The sequence below is a fragment of the Macrosteles quadrilineatus genome, unplaced genomic scaffold (assembly GCF_028750875.1).
Source record: "Macrosteles quadrilineatus isolate MER2022 unplaced genomic scaffold, UCM_ALF_1.0 Scaffold_3__2_contigs__length_128488019, whole genome shotgun sequence".
Lineage (NCBI taxonomy): Eukaryota > Metazoa > Arthropoda > Insecta > Hemiptera > Cicadellidae > Macrosteles > Macrosteles quadrilineatus.
The window spans coordinates 1578763-1599767 of NW_026542596.1; the positions used below are offsets into that span (position 1 = coordinate 1578763).

Sequence of the window (21005 nt, forward strand, 5' to 3'; positions counted from 1 at the left end):
CTGTTCTGTGAAACGGAAACAATTGACACAATCCATAGATCAGAGGCAAGCTCTCGAGTTAAGTATCTGAGGTAGGGCGAATGTTCTTACTGTTACTATTTGAACAAATGGGCCAAAGCGTAAAAAAAACACATCCTCGTTGTTAAAACCAGATTCCACTAAAGTAAATATTTCTCATTAGAAAATGCTCAGCTGCTCTGCCAGAGAAATTAAACCTACTATAATTTAGAAGTATACATTTTTTATGGAAATCCTATCTATATATTAAGAGGCAAGCATTTTCTTTAAAACCTTTTTTCTCAGCTCGTGTACATTCCAGGGCAAATCTATGCATAATGCTAAAAAGATATTTTCCTGTAGATGTGCAGATTACCTTTATAAATTAAAATAGGCTCAAAAATAAGCGCAAAAAATTAATTTTAAAATGTAAAACAAAACTAATATGGCCTTTATTAGGTTGCCATGCTGGTGACGAAATAACAACGAAATATAAACAGAAAATCAAACCAAATGGAAGAAATTCCAATCACATGGTTTATTTCAGTGTAAGGCAAAAATAAAGAAGTCTGTACATTACACATTTTTGGACGAGTTGTTGACCACTAGACGACCTCTAGTACTAATTAATTGTCTACAAAAGGTTTTCATTTTTTAAATGAAATAAGAGTTAGCATGGCTTTATCCTGTAAACACACTCTGCCCACGTTGTTATAAAATACAATTTGAAAATACCCCGGCCGCAGCAAACATGCCGTCTAAGCGAATTTCTATTTGTCTAAATTGATTTTTCAATGAAATCTATCTAAATAAGATTAGGTTTAACGAGCACCTAGGTTTGCTGCTACAAGGAAACTTATAAAGCGAGTTTTTTTGGTAAAATAATAGCTTAATAGCTATTAATAGCTTAGTATAAAATAAATAAATTGGCCAAGCTTGATCCAAAATATCAATAAACAAGCAAACTACTGTACATCATTTCACAATATTCTCCATAAGAATAACATGGGAATTTTGAATTTAAATTTTTTTGAAGTTTCTTCGTTACCAATAACCATACAAAAACACTTTGATATACTGAATTATTTGGTTTTTTAAGGTCTTTAAAAAGATCTAGAGAGAAATTGGGAAATTTCGTGTTTTGAGGGTCAAAAATGAGAAAACCCATTTTTTACCCCATAAAAGCCCCCGTAAAACCCTGTTCCCAAGGTCCGATCATGCTGGTACGCGAACTCATTCCGCCTTACACCTTCAAAACAAATTCCATCATCATTGGACAAAAACTACTCAAGTTATCGCGTTCACGGACGTATATATATAAATATACATAACAATTTGAACGAATGGTGATTTTGGCCTCTGGGGACATCAAAATGAGAGTTAGGTCCCGTCCCTAGGTCTTACCGTGCCACCTACGGTAATAGCTACTTCATACTTCCCGAAGGGAAATTCACTAAAATGTCCAATGTTCAAAGAGGTTCCTTGGGAAAAATATAACTACATATTCTTATCAGCTAAACGCCCCTGAGAAGCAACTGTGAAAAGAATGCAATGAATACACAGGCTACTGCGAGCGAGGTTGAATAGTGAACAACCCCCATTCAAAAAAGACCCGAGAAAACTTTTCCAATCTCTGTAATATTTATTAGTTGAGTTTGGTGAAGATAAAACTGTTTACAACTCGATTTAGACAATTGATTAAGACCCGGCGGAAACAACAAAGTGAGAGGGTTATAAAAACTTCTAAATTAGAAACAAAGATTAAGTAGCTTAAGCGAAGAGGAGACTTGAGAACTCGTTTGTTGACTCTGAGTAATTATTTAACTTGCCACCGAGCTCTATAATATTATAAATTGTAATTGATCTTAAGTGGTAGGAGGAGTACTTTTAAACCACAACTTTTATTTGTGAATTCTATTTATTGGTGATTACCTGAACTTGTCACTTACCAATCATCATGTAAATCACAACACTTCGTTTAATGATTTGTTTCTGAATTTTAAAGATGGACTTTCAAAATTGTAAGGGGTATACAAATCAGCTAAAACAACTCCAAGCCTCAACTCAACCCTCCAGCTCCACTCCACAACAAGATACAAATTATTACAACAAACTGCTATTCTGGTATTCTAGTACTATTCTAACTTGGCTATTCTGGTGTCTTGGTGCATTGTTTTTGTTGTTGTTTTTTTAGTGTTCAAGACCCTCTCTAAGTAGTAATTCAAATTGTGCCATTGGCTTTAGATAATGAAGTAACGAAAATACCTACACAATATACAATAATTAGAGTACAACATTAAATAAATTAATTTATAATAGGATATTTTGTGCTTCTGAGTGTAAGTACAGTACAAAGTTACTTTTCTTGGGTGTATTGGTAAATGGTACTATCCCATTTATATGGACTAGCTGCAACAAATTAAAACTAAAAAAAAGCCAAGCTGAAATAGCTTAAACTATTTTTAGACCGACAATATCGATAGTTATAATATGGGAATGGAATAGGAAAGATAGGACACGGGACGCTATTGCAACATTTCAGGCTTCTGAGACTCTGATTTTGGGTGCGAGGTGATATTGTTATGTAGCATTGATATTTGTATGTAAAGGGTGTCCCAATAAGAACGCCGGATTTGAAATGTTAACAAACCATATATTTTCATGCTAAATTTACAATATAAAACATGAATCTTAAAGCATAGTATCTCCGATTAGTAATTGAGTATTATGTCTTGTAAGTGCCAACCTGCTGAATACTGACAGGCCCGACATCTCTTGACAAAGTTTTCCATCACTTTTTCACACACTTCCTGTTGAATTCCATTAATGGCACGAATCATTTCCTCCTTCAAGTCTTGGATTGGTTGAGGATTATTGGCGAAAACAAGCGACTTTAAATATCCCCAGAATGGAACTGAGCCAATTTATTCGAACTTAGAAATCAATCTTCGGACAGATGGATCATTTGGTGCACTGTCCCGGCCGTAAATAGCGCGCAGCTTCCGTACTTGTAGTGCACTTTATCTATGACCAAGCGTTGATCCGTCGTGTAGCGATTCATGACTACAAATGGGACCTAATACTGATAACATCGCTGATAATTTGGGAATTTCTATTGAAATACAGATAAGGATAAGACGCTCCTCAAATCCGGCGTTCTTACTGGGACACCCTTTAGTAAATAAATGTTAAACATTTTCTGAATATACCTACATGGGTTATAGTTTTTTTTTATTATTATTATATATAGATGCGCTTATTTCTAAGGGATTATTGTTGATAGCTTAATCTGTGAAACGGTTTTAAAGATGATGTTATCGTTATTGCTTACGGTTTCTAAAAGTTATAAATGAAGCTAACAGAATGGTTTGCGATTGGCATAGAAAGTATTATTTTTGTGAGGTATTATAGTAGTATTTTGAATAATACAATATATTAGTCTCATTGTTTAATTCATAATCATCTATAGAGCAGAGCATTAAACTTAATTTCTTGTTTAATGCTGAGTGAAGTGAATTTTCACAATACTAATGTAAAGATATTAGGAGAAAGAATAAAATACTAATCACCAAACTAACTGTTTCACAAAAGTGTAAATACTAAGCCTAGGACTACAAAAAAGACGCCGAATAATCTATTTTGTATGATGAGAGATTTCCTAAAACAAATTTCAAAAGTGGTGCAAAACATTTTTTATTTTACCTAGAAAGTAGTAATGTATTGCATTAATGGTGCAATTTACTTAAAATCAGATAAACACAGACGCTTTTGTAAGGTAAAAGAATAACAGGAAAAGTTTTAAATTGGTTCTTAAAATGATGTACGTTTAAACAGTGAGCCAACTCGATTAGTATCAGTTTGCTTCTTTCATAGGAGTGTAATGCTTTTTAGCTTGACAACTCTTATTGGTTCTCCGATAGACTGTCAAAATTGATATTCGAACCTAAATAACTGTTGAGTAGCAATGATTTTTCATTAGATTAAATGTTTGCAAATTACTCTCAATAAAAAAAATCAAACATTTATTTACTATGTAAGAGTAGGGAATTGCTACTTTCCTTGGAAAATTGTGTAAAAACCACAATTTTGTTTGTGTCATGATACATTTTTGGTTGTCATCTAGTACTATACATACCAAATGCACTTCCTGCGATTTTCTTTTCGTCAATATTTGAAATTCATAAGCTTTAATACTTAATACTTTAAACTTTTCAATCAAATGGCGACCATACAAAGTAGGTTTGTTAAGCCAAGTATGAATGGAGATGAGTGTAGAATGAGTGGCGCGATCTTGTAGTCTTGTTAGTGACTAAGGCTGACATATTCCTTAGACAAAGCTGTTAATTAATAGCCCATACAGCTAATGACAACTAAGGGACCTACAGCTTATAGTGGAATCTGAACCACATTTTTCCTTGGTATATAAGAATTGGTCTAATTATCAGGATAGCACTGCGGATAGTCGTAATACCCACTCGTGCGGACGTTAATCCACACCAGGGAGTATCGCATCCACAGTGCATGCCTACAAATATCCACAATTCGTGACCTCTTAGTAGCTGGATTACAGGACGACGCCACCCGTCCCAGTCATACTACTACATATTCTAAATCCCCTATTTTAACCCTTCTTTTTCACACTCCATTCACGTCATCCCAATTGTTTGTCCATTATCGCTCTTCCCTCACGACAACCTGGTGCGTGTGAACACTGTAAACTACAGTAGTTGAATCAAAGAATAGTGATTCAAAAGTATAATCAGTCTACATTCAATGAACAGATGATAAAACAAATTTAAAAGGAACTCAGAAGGATATATAACGAGTGTGTTTATAAACAAAATTAATTTTTGAGAATATATGTTAATTGTAAGAATATGGTGCGGAAAATGAGGCTCTTTTAAGTTATTTTTCTCCCTCCTATTTGACAAAAATCTGTATTAGCGTGGCTCAAGATCATTTGCATCTTTGTCGCAACTTTACTTATAAACTTCAAAACTGCAAATTCTTAGACAAAACAGCCATTATCAACCCGTATTTTTCACTTTTAGTATACTTACCATTAACACACTATTACCACCACAAAGGTTTCCTTCCCAAAGTAGTTTGAAAATATTTTAATCAAAACATTTTTTGATTGCGTTCACAAAATTTTTTTCCGTTTACTTTCTGCAATAAAACAGCTTGTCAATATTTTAACACATGTTTTTAAATCTACATGTTTTTATTTACTTAATTATTGTTTTTATTTTTACCAACTTAAACATCTAGTGCAACGGTATATTAGTTAGGCTATCGGTAAGCTATTCTGAATTTAATTAGTGATTTAAAATCTTACGCAATCCTGACAGATATTGTTTCTCGCCACAAAAAAGCCGGAAAAGGACACTCAACAAAAAACCCGCTGCACATTGAAAAACGGTACCGGTTTTTAAAACCCGTGTGGCGGCCATCGTGGTGGCAAGGCCAATGTGTTGTTCAGTGCTTCAAATCAGCTGATCGTCCTATTATCACACGGCGTGTCTCCTCAAGGTCACCGGGACAGTGTTGCCAACATCACGGAAGCAGCGTTGCCAACCTAACAGCAGACAGTGTTTACTCATCATGTTGGGAAGACTGTGGCAGCTGTTTTGTGAGTGGTTGGACATTCTGCAACGTTTTTTTACAGCATCCTGTTGTCCTGGATTGAACAGTTTTGACACAGAAGATGAAGAAGAGGAGGAAGAAAATCTTTTGGAAAGCCCAGTGGACAAGACTGACAAAAAAGACTAAATAGTGAAGTGCGCTCCTAACGTTCGTTATCTAGTGAAATTTTCAATCCTGTTAATACATTTTAAAACTATTTAAACGTGTTTTGCCGAAATTTAATATGAAATGTTGTCCCCATGTTTTGCCGAAAATGAGTTACCAAATTGCTAAGTCATCTAGGAAGGAGGCCTCGATTGTTGGTATGCTAATGATTTATACTTACGTAGTTGCTTAGTCAAGTAGTTGTTTGGCTTAGTTCATTTGTTTACTAAAGTGTATCGTAAAAGTAAAACTGAAAGTGTAAAATTTGTTGACACGACTACTGTTTCTTCTCAGTTTTGAAAAATCCACGTTTATTTCCCTTTTTATTTGCTCAGAAACCTGTAAACTATTTAATGAATACAATTTACTGTAGTGAAAATAAACTTTAAGTGCCTTATCATAATCTATCTTAACCTAACTTTAGCACGGTATATAAACTGAGAAATATAGTCTGAATTTAGTTAGGACATTGAGATGTTTCTTTCCCTTGCCCAAAGTAGGCTAAATAATAATTATCGAATTATTTATTGTCATACGGTTATAACAAATTAACTTGAAGAAAAGACCTGTATAGGTAATATAGGTTAAAAATAAAACACAGAGTTTAACTTGTTGAAAACATTAGAGAATTTCCAGGGTATTCTAAAATCGACCTTTTAGGTATCACCATTATAGTTACAGAATTACTTTTTTTCGCCTATAGGTTCATATTTTGATTGATTTCATATGTGTACAATCCTTGAATGTGCATACAACTATGCGTTCAATGTACCTATGTAATAAAACTCAGAAACTATATCCAATATCACTGTGTAAGTTGTCTTACAAATTTGCATTATTTTAACCACGTAAAATAACTATACGTAACGAAACATTTAGGCTACCTAATTTCCCTTACCAATGTGACAAGTTTGATTGAATCCTAATATAATTTTAAGTGACATGCAATAAGGTTATTATTTAAATTTTTAACAGGTTAATGATGATGATGACTTCAACAAAAGTCAATAACAACTATAATAATATTAGTATGATCTCATAACAAAATAGCAATCATTATCGACGAGAATATAATAATAACCTATAAATAACCTGACAACAAAATAATGACAGAACCATAACAATGCCCATTAGTTAACAACGAATTACACTTACAACCTAATACCTAATTACTTGGGCTACTTAATACCTAGCTATTCTGTGTAACTTGTGGCTATCAGGAAAAGGTAAAAGCATGAGACTTTATGAATATAGGTACCTAGAGGCATTTTAACAATACAGTATAACTATTCATACTTTACCACAAGACTAAGTTTTGTTTCTACATTTGGAATAGCATTAGGTATATAGGTATTTCTTTTGGGTATAAAGTTTATTTTTGACGATGGTGAGCTTATTTTATCCAAGAGAATTATTGTAGACGTTTTCCATAACGATTAATTGAAATATTGTAAACGCCTTGTTTTTGTGTACTTGCTTGTGCGTAGATGAAATGCATTACTTATCTAAACTTCTAGTAGCCTATACAAAGTAAACGATTACAGTATGCATAGCAAATGCTTAATCTAACGTCATTGCATGTTGTAGGCCTATTCAACCAAAGTATCCAAAGTCAATGCTTGTTGTTAGCTACTGCGAGAACACGTGATAAGATGATTGCTGCAGTTTATAATCGGACATAAATGATTCCCATCCTAATCGCTTGGTAATTCTCTGGGGGTTTCCAGCCGTCTGTTTGAAGGCCTTTGAAATGTATTTTTATATCATGATTACGTCCTCATCTCTCACACTGCTGGTTTGGTTATGGTTAAAGCAAGAATATTCCTTGTACTAATAACATACCTCGTCACAGGACATTATTGGGGATTAAACGTTAAATGTTTTTATACAACGTCAAAGTATTCATGTCTGGCATTGCTATTTGTTACGTACTGTAGTGTCAAACATATCCCACACAGCAAATATGCTGTCTAAATTATTGGTTGCTTGATTTTGAAACATTTGCGAACACTAGAAACATAAACTCAACTGAAATGCTAGGTGATGAATTGAGTAAGATCATAGAGTGTCAGCCGTGCTGCGGTTACCATAGGTTCTGGCGCACAACGCCGTGAGCGGCATGTAGTTAACGGCATACGCGCTACGTAACTACACAGCGCGGCGCTCCCAGCGGTATGCGTCAGAACCTTTGGTAACCATGGTAACCGCAGCACCGCCGACAGTGTATTATTTAATTCTTTTTGTCCATGGTAAGATGCACTGGCTAGCCTTGTTAATATGCTAAAGATCAGCTGTTTCTTCAGCCAGAACCATTTGTGTAAACCAACCTTGTGAGAAACCTAACTGGGCCCAATTCAAATCATAAAACAGCTACTGCCTTTATTCAGAATTGAACCGGCGACCGTTTTATAACCAGGAAAGCACTACAGTGTATGCACTCTCCTAACCAGGTATAAGAGGTCTTTCAAAGATTGATCTAATGGGGAACATATTTTTTGTCATTGAGTAAACATATTGCATCAACTATTGAGTATAAAACTGTTTTGTTGAGGTATCTTGTAAAAATCATTCCTTTATGGGATACAAATATAACATAGTATGAGGGTATGTCTGCGACTTCAATGACACGATATGATTATTCTAATAATGCAGAACTAATTTTGTCTGATATATTAAGCAGGAAACTCCTAAAAATACTATTTAAAACCCAAAATACGTGTCAATGCTGTTGATACAATAGTTTGTTTTGAATGTCTGAAAATAAGCCGTAGAACGAACGATTGTGCTTCACTAGCTTTGCCTGATATGGTTAGCTCGACCCTACAACTACTAATTGACTATAAAGGTATTAATTAACATAGTCAATGCAACCCATACAGTGGTGCTAAACATTTGGAGTAGAGAGATGATCTTTGCGTTGGACGATGTGAATTTTTTTTCTGCAAACAATTTATTAGACTGTTTACATTTGGCTAATCTCCAAGAGCCACAGATATATTTGAAATTCCTATATTTTGTAACTGTTAGCCCTACTACTTTCAAAACAGCACTATATAACTGTTGTTAATAAACATAGTTATACAAGAATTGCTAATTAAATCTACTACAAATTGGTTTCATATAAAATAACTGAACTAAGTAATCAACAAACTACAAACACGGCAATAATAGAACTGCTGCTAACGCATGGCGCACTACAACGCACGTTGAGAAGCTAATGTTCGTTGAGGATGGTCTACCACCTACTGCAGGCGCTATGCTTGCAATGTGATGTGTGCTGCTTTTCAACCTTTACCACCAATGCGTGCAAGCAACTAGCTTATAGATCTGCTAAGTTAATTTCCTCTATACTACGTTCCTTGGAGTTAAATCAAAATGCATACATTGTAAAGTTCCACTGTTGATAATTTGTTATCTTTGTAGATTTGTAACCTGTTAGCAATCATCTTAAAATAACATATGTCTCCAGATTTTTTAGTGTTACTAAATTCATTTTCGACATACTGTAGCAAAAAAAGCCGTTTTCAATGCAAATGCGTTGCGGTTCTAAATTAGCATTTTACAGGAAGTAAAAATCTATTGTCAACTCAGTTGCCAATTTCGATTGTAAACAAGTGCATATTGAAAGTATATATCGATTGTTTAATCGATTGTGGTTAGTTGTTGCATTATTGTGATTAGTTCGACATACCGATATTATAATGTACATGTACACTAACACAATCTTAATAGACGAAACGATTGAATCACTTACCAAACAGCTGCTTGTTTTCACTAGCAAATTAAATAAAAAACAAGCTAAAAGTAGTGTTGAGATGTTTTCTTTAGATTAAAACTATTTCAGTTTTGTTAAAATAATAGTTTGTTTAAATAATGGTGCAAAACTAGGAAAAATATAGCAGTGTCTACTTGAGCTCGGGCCAAAAGGCCCTAGTGATGAAATATTGTACGAACTTTTACTTCTACTGACAAAACCAATTAATTACAAAAAGTAATTTTACTGTTACCTTACACTAATTTAATAAAATGACAAAAATGTGTGAACCTTGGACAATACAAGACGATCATGTTCATTTCATACGTTGTTACATTTAGAGGATATTCAGCTCTGGGGGATTAAAACTACAAATTGTTATATAACATAACAACATTGCAATGACGCATTGCTGGGTATGGTGTTATGGTTCTTACATTTGACTTACCTGTTATTTTATTTTCAGCTCATGGAATCTCCGTCGTTGAGCGCCCTCCGAGTCTTCGCTCTCTGTCCAACTCTGTCCTGGTCACTTGATGACGATCACGCAGACCACACTTTCTGTCACTTTTGTACTTATTTATTTGTGAATTGTTTTGTTACGATGTCTTAAATACATTGTTTTGTTTTGTAACTGTTAACTTGATTCCTCATTCAAATTTGTTGGTTATTTAACAACAAGCATTGAGTATACACGTTACATGTATACTCCATGCAACAAGCCAATATAATAAATACATCGCTGTTTCAGTTAATCACAAATTACATTTTTAGTGTTATTGATGTTTTAGTGAAATTATTTGTCCTTCATTAATAAAATAGTTCAAGAATTTTCAAATACTCAGTACTCGCTCCAATAATTCCAAGTTACTAATTTGGATGTTTAATTAAATTGACTGTATTTGCTAGAGAATACTATATAGTAATATGCACATCGTGTCGATAGAATTTTGTTTGGTGCTACGAACTGTACGTGTTGAATCTTAAAACAATAAGTGTTAAAAAATGGATTTTTTATACTTGATAGACCATGGGTTGGAAATTGTATTTAGTTTAAAGTCTCACCCCAAGACTTTTACAAGGTATAATCTCAATTTGTTGTTAACTTTTAAATCTTAAGTCATTATTTGAAATGAAAGGTAGGTAATATTAATTGGTATAAACAAAACTTATAGCATTTAGTAAACGTAGTGATTTACAAAATGTATCCCGTATAATAACTAAAATAAGTTGAATGGTAAATCAAGTGCAGAAAATTGTTTATCGTCAGATTAAATGTTGATACCAGTTTTCAACTTCGTGTTTCCATCGTAAATTTTGATAAATCGCCCAAACATCTCATCGGAGACTCAAATTGACAAGGATTGGCTGTCAAAAGTACATTAGACGTTGTCATTCCCGCTTCTTCAATCAAAATGTCGAGAAAAAGAGGAGAAATGTATTCTGTTACCGGTATCAGGATGGTTATAAAATACTGTTCAAGAGTTACGATTCTGAAATTAAATCAGTTTGGGATGCATGGAGAGACACTTCAAGTGATATTTTTTTATGCAACTTTCAGTTGACGGTATTGTATGTATATTCCTCAAAATTTGTTTTTGATTAATTTATTATAATCTTACATGTGCAAAGAGAATGACTGGTTATCGTAATGATGTCTAAAAAACATAAAAAAAAAATTACAACTGGTAGGCCTAGTTAAAAGTCCACCAACGAACGCATACAGTAGGTCTAGGTATATATTCATTCTATTTAATACTTAACTGACGTACTGGGGAGTTAGAAATAAAAACGTACATTTAAAAAAAGTATATTTAATATAACTCACATGATGTTCTTTAAAATTCATAGAATTTATCTAAATGTTGTTATGATTCCACATAAGTGATCATAGCTCTTTGGTTTAACATTATTTAATTTCATAATTATGGTAGGGCCTATAATACAAATCTCAAGAATCAGAAGTCACCTTAATCCACCATAAGGCTTCAAAAATTAATAAAAACGTCATTTTGGCAACAAATGCTGTGTTGTTCGAAAATAATACCTGAAACAATAATTTATTGTTATAAATTTAGTTGTTTACAGACTGGAAGACTAAATCTCAAAGAGCATTAGACCTACGCCAGATACGTCTACGCACTTTTAATTTTATAAATATCTGGTCAAATGTTTGTCTTTACGTGTTTTGTCCATGTACGTTTGTATATTTTCCTATTATTTTTTTGCAAAAAACTACGTGTTTTAAGTGACACCCTTGTGGCCTCTGAGAGTCGAACCCGGTAACCTATACAAGATACAATAATCACGCCGGCAGTTACTGTACTAAAAACCAATATTTGATTTTTAATTCTGAGGGTGTCAGATATAAGGGAAATTTTCATACTTACCATAGTACAAGTATAGCTTTTATATAGTTATCAGTAACCAAAATGGTAGAAGCCGAGAGTGTTTTTAGCTTAAAATATAATTTTTACTTCCCTTTACTGATGGGAACACTATGTATGTAACTATTTTAATCACTCCAACAATAATTATCTATACACGAATATTGTCTCAATTGCAGGTAAAAATAATGACGATGCTTGATGGTCAATGACTAAATAAAATAATTTATAACCCTGACTCTGCTCAATTTTGTGATCGACACTGCGATTGCCACCAAGTATATTTTATGTACTATCATACTTATCACTTTTATTTAATGTAATATTATCTAAAACTCTATTTTCTCTATTTGTTAATGTCACTGAGATAGCTGATAGCTATTCTACTGTACATATTACAACGAGTAAATCAAATCAAATCAAATCCATTTATTTGCATCAACTTTATAAATACATGTATAGCAACGTCATACAATTTCATCACAGTATATCCATTAACCTACTTAATATGATCTACAAATTCTTTGACCTAATACACACATAAATCACACAAAATCTTTCTAATAGTAAATTGTTGTATTTCAAGACATTTAATGTGAGCAGGTAACATAATATACAATCTTTTGCCAAATTCACTAAAGTTATTGAATGTGGTCATAAAATTACATTGGTTTGGACGGAGAAAAGTGTTTTGTCTGGTAAAATGGTTATGAACTGAATCATTTGTAGGGAACTCTCTAATATTATTTTTAATATTCAGTAAACAATCTAAAATGTACAGAGAAGTGACAGTTAAAATTCCAAGTTTCTTGAATAATGGCTTACAATGTGTTTCACTGTCAAGATTGAATATTGCCCTAACAGCTTTCTTTTGCAACAGTTTCAGCTTCCAGTTTCAGTTTCAGTTTAGTTTAGTATTATATCTGTTGGGCTTGAGAGTTAAGACTTGCCGTATTCAAAATCAAAGGAAACACTAAATTATTACATCAGCACACTATCTGATGGACTTTTTCACCTTCTTTAATTATTATTCAAAAGCAGGACACAACTTAAACATAAACATTTTATATCCACGTATATTCATAATCAAAGATTAAACTCACCTAAGCCAAGGGTCTACATCTCCCTCCAGAATCTCTCGCGAACGAAGCTTCACACATCCTTGGAGGGACGTCTATCAGTCTAGGCAGAGCCACCATGGGGTCCTGTTCTTGAGGGTTCCACTGGGGCGGAGCCCTAGACACCAAAAAGCACGCTGTGACCCCTTGTCCGGCCAAGAGCAGCAGAAGGTAGGCGAGGAACATTGCGTAGTCTGTTTGTTGTTGACAGCTGACAGTGCAATGTACAAATCAGCTGTTTTACGTTTGCGGCGGTTGTCATTGTTTTGATTCTGATGCTAAACTTTGTTACTCCAATGTGTAATCAATACGGATATTAGCATGGGTCAAAGATTTAGGTTCTCATTCTTATAAATCAGCTAAGGACGATTTTATTATTAATTTCGTCCGGTGCACTGTAGAGGTTGTGTTTTGTTTACAATTTATTTCTTGTAATTGCAGTCGTTTAACAAATACAGGGTGATTCCAACCATATGCTACACTATTGAGGCTTAGATATTTTTTTGTTTGTTTTAGTGGTTTGAATACCAGAAAACAGGGAACTTTTTTACTATTTTTAATGTTCAAGCTGAAACAAAAATACAACTTTTGCTTAATACATGCCGACTTTCCATGTTTTAAATGTTAAAGACACCACGCTTTGTAGTCTTCAAACTACTAAAGCGTACATAAGCAGACATAAAGCTCAATGGTGTAGCATATGGTTGGAAAGCTTATAAAATGGCGCAATTTTTAAAATATTCCGACACTTTCTTGTATACAGAGTGTGAAAAATGCAATAGACCATTTTTTTTTTAATTTTTATCAAACATCTTACTTTTTATCTTTCAGGCATTACTAAGCATTACTTAAGGATGGTTCGTGTCAAGTTTGGTGCATATCCAAATGGATTTCGCCCCAGAGGGGTTTAGGGGGTCCAATGTCAGATATTTGAAACTACAATGTTTACAAATGAATATCATTTAAAAGCATCTGTTTACTTTCTGTTTAGCAACTTTTTGTAGTCTTGATTAATCACAACATTCTGTATTAGTCATGATTTGAAATAGTGCCACACCGTTACCATAGAATGCAGCACAGAAAACTATCTTACTACTCGGATAATCTAAGTCCAAATATATTAAGCCACAATTGCAGCTCACCCGTGCATTCAGCAACGTTTAAATGCTCCACCATTAAATATGCCGATCCGTCAAAAGGGCTCCACCCCAAAGGGTTTTAAGGCACAGTGTTAGTCAGCGAATTTCAAATCGATATTTCAATGTTTTTCACATGATCAAAGATCGAATATAAAATATCGATTATCATTATTTTATATTCCAACAATTGTTGACAAAACATAAGATGTTGGTCTACCTTTAGTGACATATTTTCATGTAATATGAACCCCGCTGACGAGGTTAACGCATGCCTAAAAGCATATTACTTATGGTACTACGTTGAATGATAACTCTTTAAACGAACATGCGTGTACAATTACTGAAAGAAGCAATTGCAGAAACAATTTTCTTAACAGCTATTGGACCATATTTAATAACTAAATTGAAATAGACCAAATTACAAAAGAGATTTCGTTTTCCTTAATCTTCTACAAACTGCAACAAAATATTCAATCTGCTGTAGAAAATGCATTCCCAGACTTATCAACAAATTTCAAAGATCCAGAGTGGGTTTGTGAAGGTGCAATTTTGGCCCCTAAAATGATAATATCGTCTATAGTTGTGTGCTCAAGAGCCATATCCTTTTTTCCAGATAGAAGACTTACAGGTTTAATTGGGTTCCCAACCACTGGGTAGTATACAATGAAAGTGCCAGTGAAAGATAGTATTTGTACTGAGACTTATTGGGCAGAATACTGCATTTCATCACTAATATACAATATGCAACATTATCAAAACAAACAGCAAGTCTGGCTACCGTAGAGGCATGATAGTGTCACACTTTCTATCTCGTTCGGATACTGAAAAATTCGCAAAGAAAACTGAAAAACTTTAATTGGGTATCTTTATTATACAACACAAAAGCGTTTTATGCTCCTATGACTATTTCTCCTACAATTTTGAAGAAGTCATGTTGGGGACAATTGCTATCACGTGTCTTCTTGAAGTTCTCGTACGACTCTTGGTTAGTGAACGCCTCAGCATTCAGTAAGAATGGTGACGCAGCATTGGTAAAGGTCAAGTACGGTCCGTTTCTGAAAACATAAATGTTTTAAAATTTATTACTTTCTTAAACTCACTGTCAGGTCATTTGTACTCATAATTTTAAACACCTTCATGATTTGGAAATAATACATTTAATGTAGGCTAAAACGTAATTTAACGTTTATCAAAACTCTTCATTTTTAGCGTAATAGGACCTCAGCAGTACATTTTTGAATGTTTTATGACTTAAAATATGGGAAATTGATCAAACGATTGATAAAATTATAAGACGATGCTGCGATTACGTGCCAGGTGCGACCGTGCCGGATGCGACCTAGCAGAAATCGTGCCAGTAGCGACCCTGCTAGTAGTGAGAGTGCAACTAGCGACCCATTTGAGAGATGATATTTTACAATGTTTTTTTTTTTCAAACATATATTAATATACTACTTTACTATTTGCACATAAACAAACCCTATACACGTTACAATAATATGTACCAGAGTCGATTAGAATCTTTATTTTCCAGCTGCTACATCGAGAAGGTTGGGGGTTGGACTTGACGCAACCCTTTTTACATGCTTTTAAAATTTTTTTCTCTAAAACATCAGGTCATCAAACAGTACTGTATATGCAATCAATTCGTTCCCTTTTCGTGCCTTGTGCTGCTTATTTTTTCTTGCATTGTGTGCTTATTTTAACTAATTTGCATGGCTTGATGCGTTCAAACACTTCTTAAGTTCTCATCCCCTGTAGAAGCAAACATAAGTACTCACTAAACCTAATCCGAATCACACTGTTAATCTACAAGTTAATCGAACATCGTTAACATGAGCGATTGTAATTGACATTCTTTGAAAATCATATTAGTGTTTCATATTAGTGGTCGATAAAAGTACATACTGTCGTATGGATTTCGTACTATCGTTATGTTATTTTAATAGGGAATAAATCTAGCATTTTAAAGGAAATGTTGTAGTGAAAATCTAATCAGGCCAATAGAAATTCGCTTAGCAGGTTTACAGCAGTGTAAGCTTTTTGAATTTAATGTTTGAGCTGGATTTAAAATAAGAATTTACACTGAACGTACTTTACAGAATTATAGAGATTCGTGAGCGTAAATAGTAGAATTCCTGAGGCAAAGGATAAAAAAAGAAACTTTAAACTAAGCTTTACTATGGTGGTTTTGAGTGAGGGGTCTTCCTGTCAAGGTAATTTTTTGCATTCACGATATCAACCTCATCCAGTTAACATGGCCTGAGCTAACCGATGATCATTTGTCTATTAATGTTTGTAACCTAGTTGGTAACAGCAGCTTACACTCCTTCAGTGGGTCTTTCCCCGAAGTCAGCGAGAGTTTCCATCGTGGGCATCATACATGAGTTTCCCACATACTCATCGAAGCCTTGGCAAGGGAAAGCCTTCAACGGCTTCTTGTCTGCCACCGTTTCCGCGTAAAACTTGACAGCTCGCAGATGCGAACAGCTGGTGTCTGAAATGATGGGTCAAATCACAGGAAAAATGCCATCGTTATTTTGTTGTATATTTTAGTAATATATTAAAAAAGATATTAGCAAAGATTTACACTATATCGATTATACTTAAGGGTCAGCTAAGGAAAGTTTGAGGTTGTGGGTTTCTCCAGCAATTAAAGAGGGCATTATTTTAAAAATTGGTTTCATTTCAGCCAAATAAAAAAATCATATTGTATTAACAAATTTTCTCTAGCTGTTATTTAAGCCATAAAAAAGACTTCGATAAATATATTCCAAAATAGTAAATCACCCGATATGCTTACCGGATACTAAACACATACCAACGTATAATTTAGATTTTACTATAATAGTCCAGAGTAATAGGGGATGGATTCTTGGAAGATTGGAGTTAAAATAATTATTATATCTTACTAATATTATAAATGTGAAAGTATGTGTGTTTGTTTGTTTGGCATGATAGTAGCTCACATTCCCGATTAACATATAAACCTATTCATATCTAAAAAATTCTTTCGGGCTCCGCCCCATTGGCTCTGGAGTTTTCCATGTTAACCTTATAAATATTCATATTTAAAAGGATTAAATAATTTTGTCAGCTGTTCTAACAAAACAAGTTGGTTCTATGATATTTAATAACATTAAAAAGTTATAATGTTTACCAACAGGGTGCAACACTATTATTTTTTTAGTATTTATGACAACAGCTTTATGAGCTAAGCAACAAAAAGCTGTGATACTCAATGAGAACCGTCTAAGTAGGATATTTTACAGTTATATTTATGTTTTTCACTTAATAAATAATTTGTGTTATTGTAAGAATTTTTGATAGTTTACTTTTTTCTATCGTTAGGCACAGTGGTAGGACATTATGGCTATCACAGATGTGTTATACTATATAGGTGTTACCGTAATTAGAACCAAATTTTCTCAAACCGTGTCCTCCCCAATTGCAAACGTAAAGTACGAGTATAACACTGCAATGAGAATTTTATACGTACGCCAAACCCACGAATGACAGGTACTCTGCTAGTATATATATATATATATATATATATATATATATATATATATATATATAACAGAAGATTGAGAAAAAATGGAGTTGTAATGCATCTTGCCTTCTAATAGTCACCAACCTCTCACAATTTGTTTAAGAATGCTTTCTAGTAAAAACGTCGTATGGTACGTTTAGATCATGTTTCTATCGTATTGTGCGATTTTTTAGAACGCTCCCTACTCACCCCCCTGCTACAGCGATTTTGAGCACCTGCTAGGAGGGTGACAACATTGGTTTTGATCATCTCCAAGAAGCCCCAAACAACAATTAGAAACCAAATGCGTTACACTTCTAGTGTATGCTCAGCCCCTCCACCCCTATAAGTTCTTGTCTATAGGCCTAAGATGAGAAGTCTACCTCAATTCAATACCTATGTATAGCGATAAGCAGTGAGTTTTGTTACAGTAGTCATCCACGAATTCAACACTAGTTACTACATTTATTTGTCCTCATACTCGGCTCACGATGTCACAACATTGGAGGAAAAGACATTAACGACACCATCAGTGTAAAGTAACTTTATACGATTTATATCGTTTTACACTGTATACATCTCATTAGGTCAGATGATATTACTGCTGTTATATTGAAAGACATTTTTAATTATGTAGCTGATTTCTGGAATATGTGTGCTGATGAGGTGAATTAAACATTTGTTTACGGGATATGAGTTTACCCAAGGCCCCACTAGAAAAAACAGGCCATGTTGTAGCGCGGGCAGCGCAACACTACGTCACACTGGTGGATAGCTGTACTAAAATCTTACCATTAAAATTTGACAAACACTCAAACAGCCAGCTTATATACCTAAAACATATGGGATATGACAGTGAATCTATTAATGAATCTATATACTAATGTGACGTCATGGATCCTGCAGCATGGCCTGTTTTTCTAGTGGGGCCTTGGTTTACCTCAAATAATCATAAATTGAGATGTTAATTGGAGTTTAATTTGACGCTGGTTTGGAATCTGCTAACATCAGAAAGCAAAGACATTATCGTCACAATAGGTTATAAATCCCACCTTCATACTTGTCATCGTTTTATCGTAAATGTGGTTGGCCACAGATTGATTACCTAAGATGACACACATCGGGAACACTTTCAAGTGACAGTGGAATAATGTCTTACCATAAAGACATTGACGAGATTGTAATGAATGACGGCGAAACCCTAGGTGAAAATAAGATTGTCTCAACTTGACGAATGCTCACCACAGCTGCACCCTGGCTGGTTCATCTCGTCGTTCAAGTAGAGATCCACAGTGCCACTGGCGTCATCTCTACCCTTCAGCCCATTGTTGGAATGCCAGACGGCGAAACCCTAGGTGCAAATAAGTTTGTCTCAACTTGACGAATGCTCACCACAGCTGCACCCTGGCTGGTTCATCTCGTCGTTCAAGTAGAGATCCACAGTGCCACTGGCGTCATCTCTACCCTTCAGCCCACTGTTGGAATGCCAAACGGTGAAACCCTAGGTGCAAATAAGATTGTCTCAACTTGACGAATGCTCACCACAGCTGCACCCTGGCTGGTTCATCTCGTCGTTCAAGTAGAGATCTACAGTGCCACTGGCGTCATCTCTACCCTTCAGCCCACTGTTGGAATGCCAGACGGCGAAACCCTAGGTGCAAATAAGATTGTCTCAACTTGACGAATGCTCACCACAGCTGCACCCTGGCTGGTTCATCTCGTCGTTCAAGTAGAGATCCACAGTGCCACTGGCGTCATTTCTATCCTTTAGCCCACTGTTGGAATGCCAAACGGTGAAACCCTAGGTGCAAATAAGATTGTCTCAACTTGACGAATGCTCACCACAGCTGCACCCTGGCTGGTTCATCTCGTCGTTCAAGTAGAGATCCACAGTGCCACTAGCGTCATCTCTACCCTTCAGCCCACTGTTTGAATGCCAAACGGTGAAACCCTAGGTGCAAATAAGATTGTCTCAACTTGACGAATGCTCACCACAGCTGCACCCTGGCTGGTTCATCTCGTCGTTCAAGTAGAGATCTACAGTGCCACTGGCGTCATCTCTACCCTTCAGCCCACTGTTGGAATGCCAGACGGCGAAACCCTAGATGCAAATAAGTTTGTCTCAACTTGTCGAATACTCACCACAGCTGCACCCTGGCTGGTTCATCTCGTCGTTCAAGTAGAGATCCACAGTGCCACTGGCGTCATCTCTACCCTTCAGCCCACTGTTGGAATGCCAGACGGCGAAACCCTAGGTGCAAATAAGTTTGTCTCAACTTGACGAATGCTCACCACAGCTGCACCCTGGCTGGTTCATCTCGTCGTTCAAGTAAAGATCCACAGTGCCACTAGCGTCATCTCTACCCTTCAGCCCACTGTTGGAATGCCAGACGGCGAAACCCTAGGTGCAAATAAGTTTGTCTCAACTTGACGAATACTCACCACAGCTGCACCCTGGCTGGTTCATCTCATCGTTCAAGTAGAGGTCCACAGTGCCACTAGCGTCATCTCTACCCTTCAGCCCACTGTTGGAATGCCAGACGGCGAAACCCTAGGTGCAAATAAGTTTGTCTCAACTTGACGAATACTCACCACAGCTGCACCCTGGCTGGTTCATCTCATCGTTCAAGTAGAGGTCCACAGTGCCACTAGCGTCATCTCTACCCTTCAGCCCACTGTTGGAATGCCAGACGGCGAAACCCTAGGTGCAAATAAGTTTGTCTCAACTTGACGAATACTCACCACAGCTGCACCCTGGCTGGTTCATCTCATCGTTCAAGTAGAGGTCCACAGTGCCACTGGCGTCATCTCTACCCTTCAGCCCACTGTTGGAATGCCAGACGGCGAAACCCTAGGTGCAAATAAGTTTGTCTCAACTTGACGAATACTCACCACAGCTGCACCCTGGCTGGTTCATCTCGTCGTTCAAGTAGAGGTCCACAGTGCCACTGGCGTCATCTCTACCCTTCAGCCCACTGTTGGAATGCCAGACGTCGAAACCCTAGGTGCAAATAAGTTTGTCTCAACTTGACGAATACTCACCACAGCTGCACCCTGGCTGGTTCATCTCATCGTTCAAGTAGAGGTCCACAGTGCCACTGGCGTCATCTCTACCCTTCAGCCCACTGTTGGAATGCCAGACGGCGAAACCCTAGGTGCAAATAAGTTTGTCTCAACTTGACGAATGCTCACCACAGCTGCACCCTGGCTGGTTCATCTCGTCGTTCAAGTAAAGATCCACAGTACCACTAGCGTCATCTCTACCCTTCAGCCCACTGTTGGAATGCC

General features: G+C 35.7%; 1 protein-coding gene and 1 long non-coding RNA gene across 2 annotated transcripts; one reads left to right on the forward strand and one right to left on the reverse strand.

The window, feature by feature from the left end:
* Positions 1-5266: 5266 nt before the first annotated feature.
* Positions 5267-10175, forward strand: LOC128988749 (uncharacterized). Its single transcript, XR_008490427.1, has 2 exons — positions 5267-5945; positions 10008-10175. It is a non-coding gene; the product is annotated as an uncharacterized LOC128988749 (long non-coding RNA).
* A 4861-nt stretch (positions 10176-15036) lies between these two features.
* On the reverse strand, positions 15037-20975 carry LOC128988423 (pancreatic lipase-related protein 2-like). The gene is made up of 4 exons (XM_054409690.1): positions 20964-20975; positions 18960-19068; positions 16511-16682; positions 15037-15240 (listed from the first exon to the last, which is right to left on the reverse strand). Exons 1-4 carry the CDS (start codon positions 20973-20975, stop codon positions 15075-15077), a joined length of 459 nt encoding a protein of 152 aa, XP_054265665.1. The 3' UTR covers positions 15037-15074.
* Between the last annotated feature and the right edge of the window lie 30 nt (positions 20976-21005).

Coding starts and splice junctions, on each gene's coding strand:
- LOC128988423 (XM_054409690.1), bottom strand. Junction 16,683..18,959: donor CCAGCCAGGGTGCAGCTGTG/GTGAGCATTCGT, acceptor CCATCATTTCAG/ACACCAGCTGTTCGCATCTG. Junction 15,241..16,510: donor GAAAGACCCACTGAAGGAGT/GTAAGCTGCTGT, acceptor TTATGTTTTCAG/AAACGGACCGTACTTGACCT.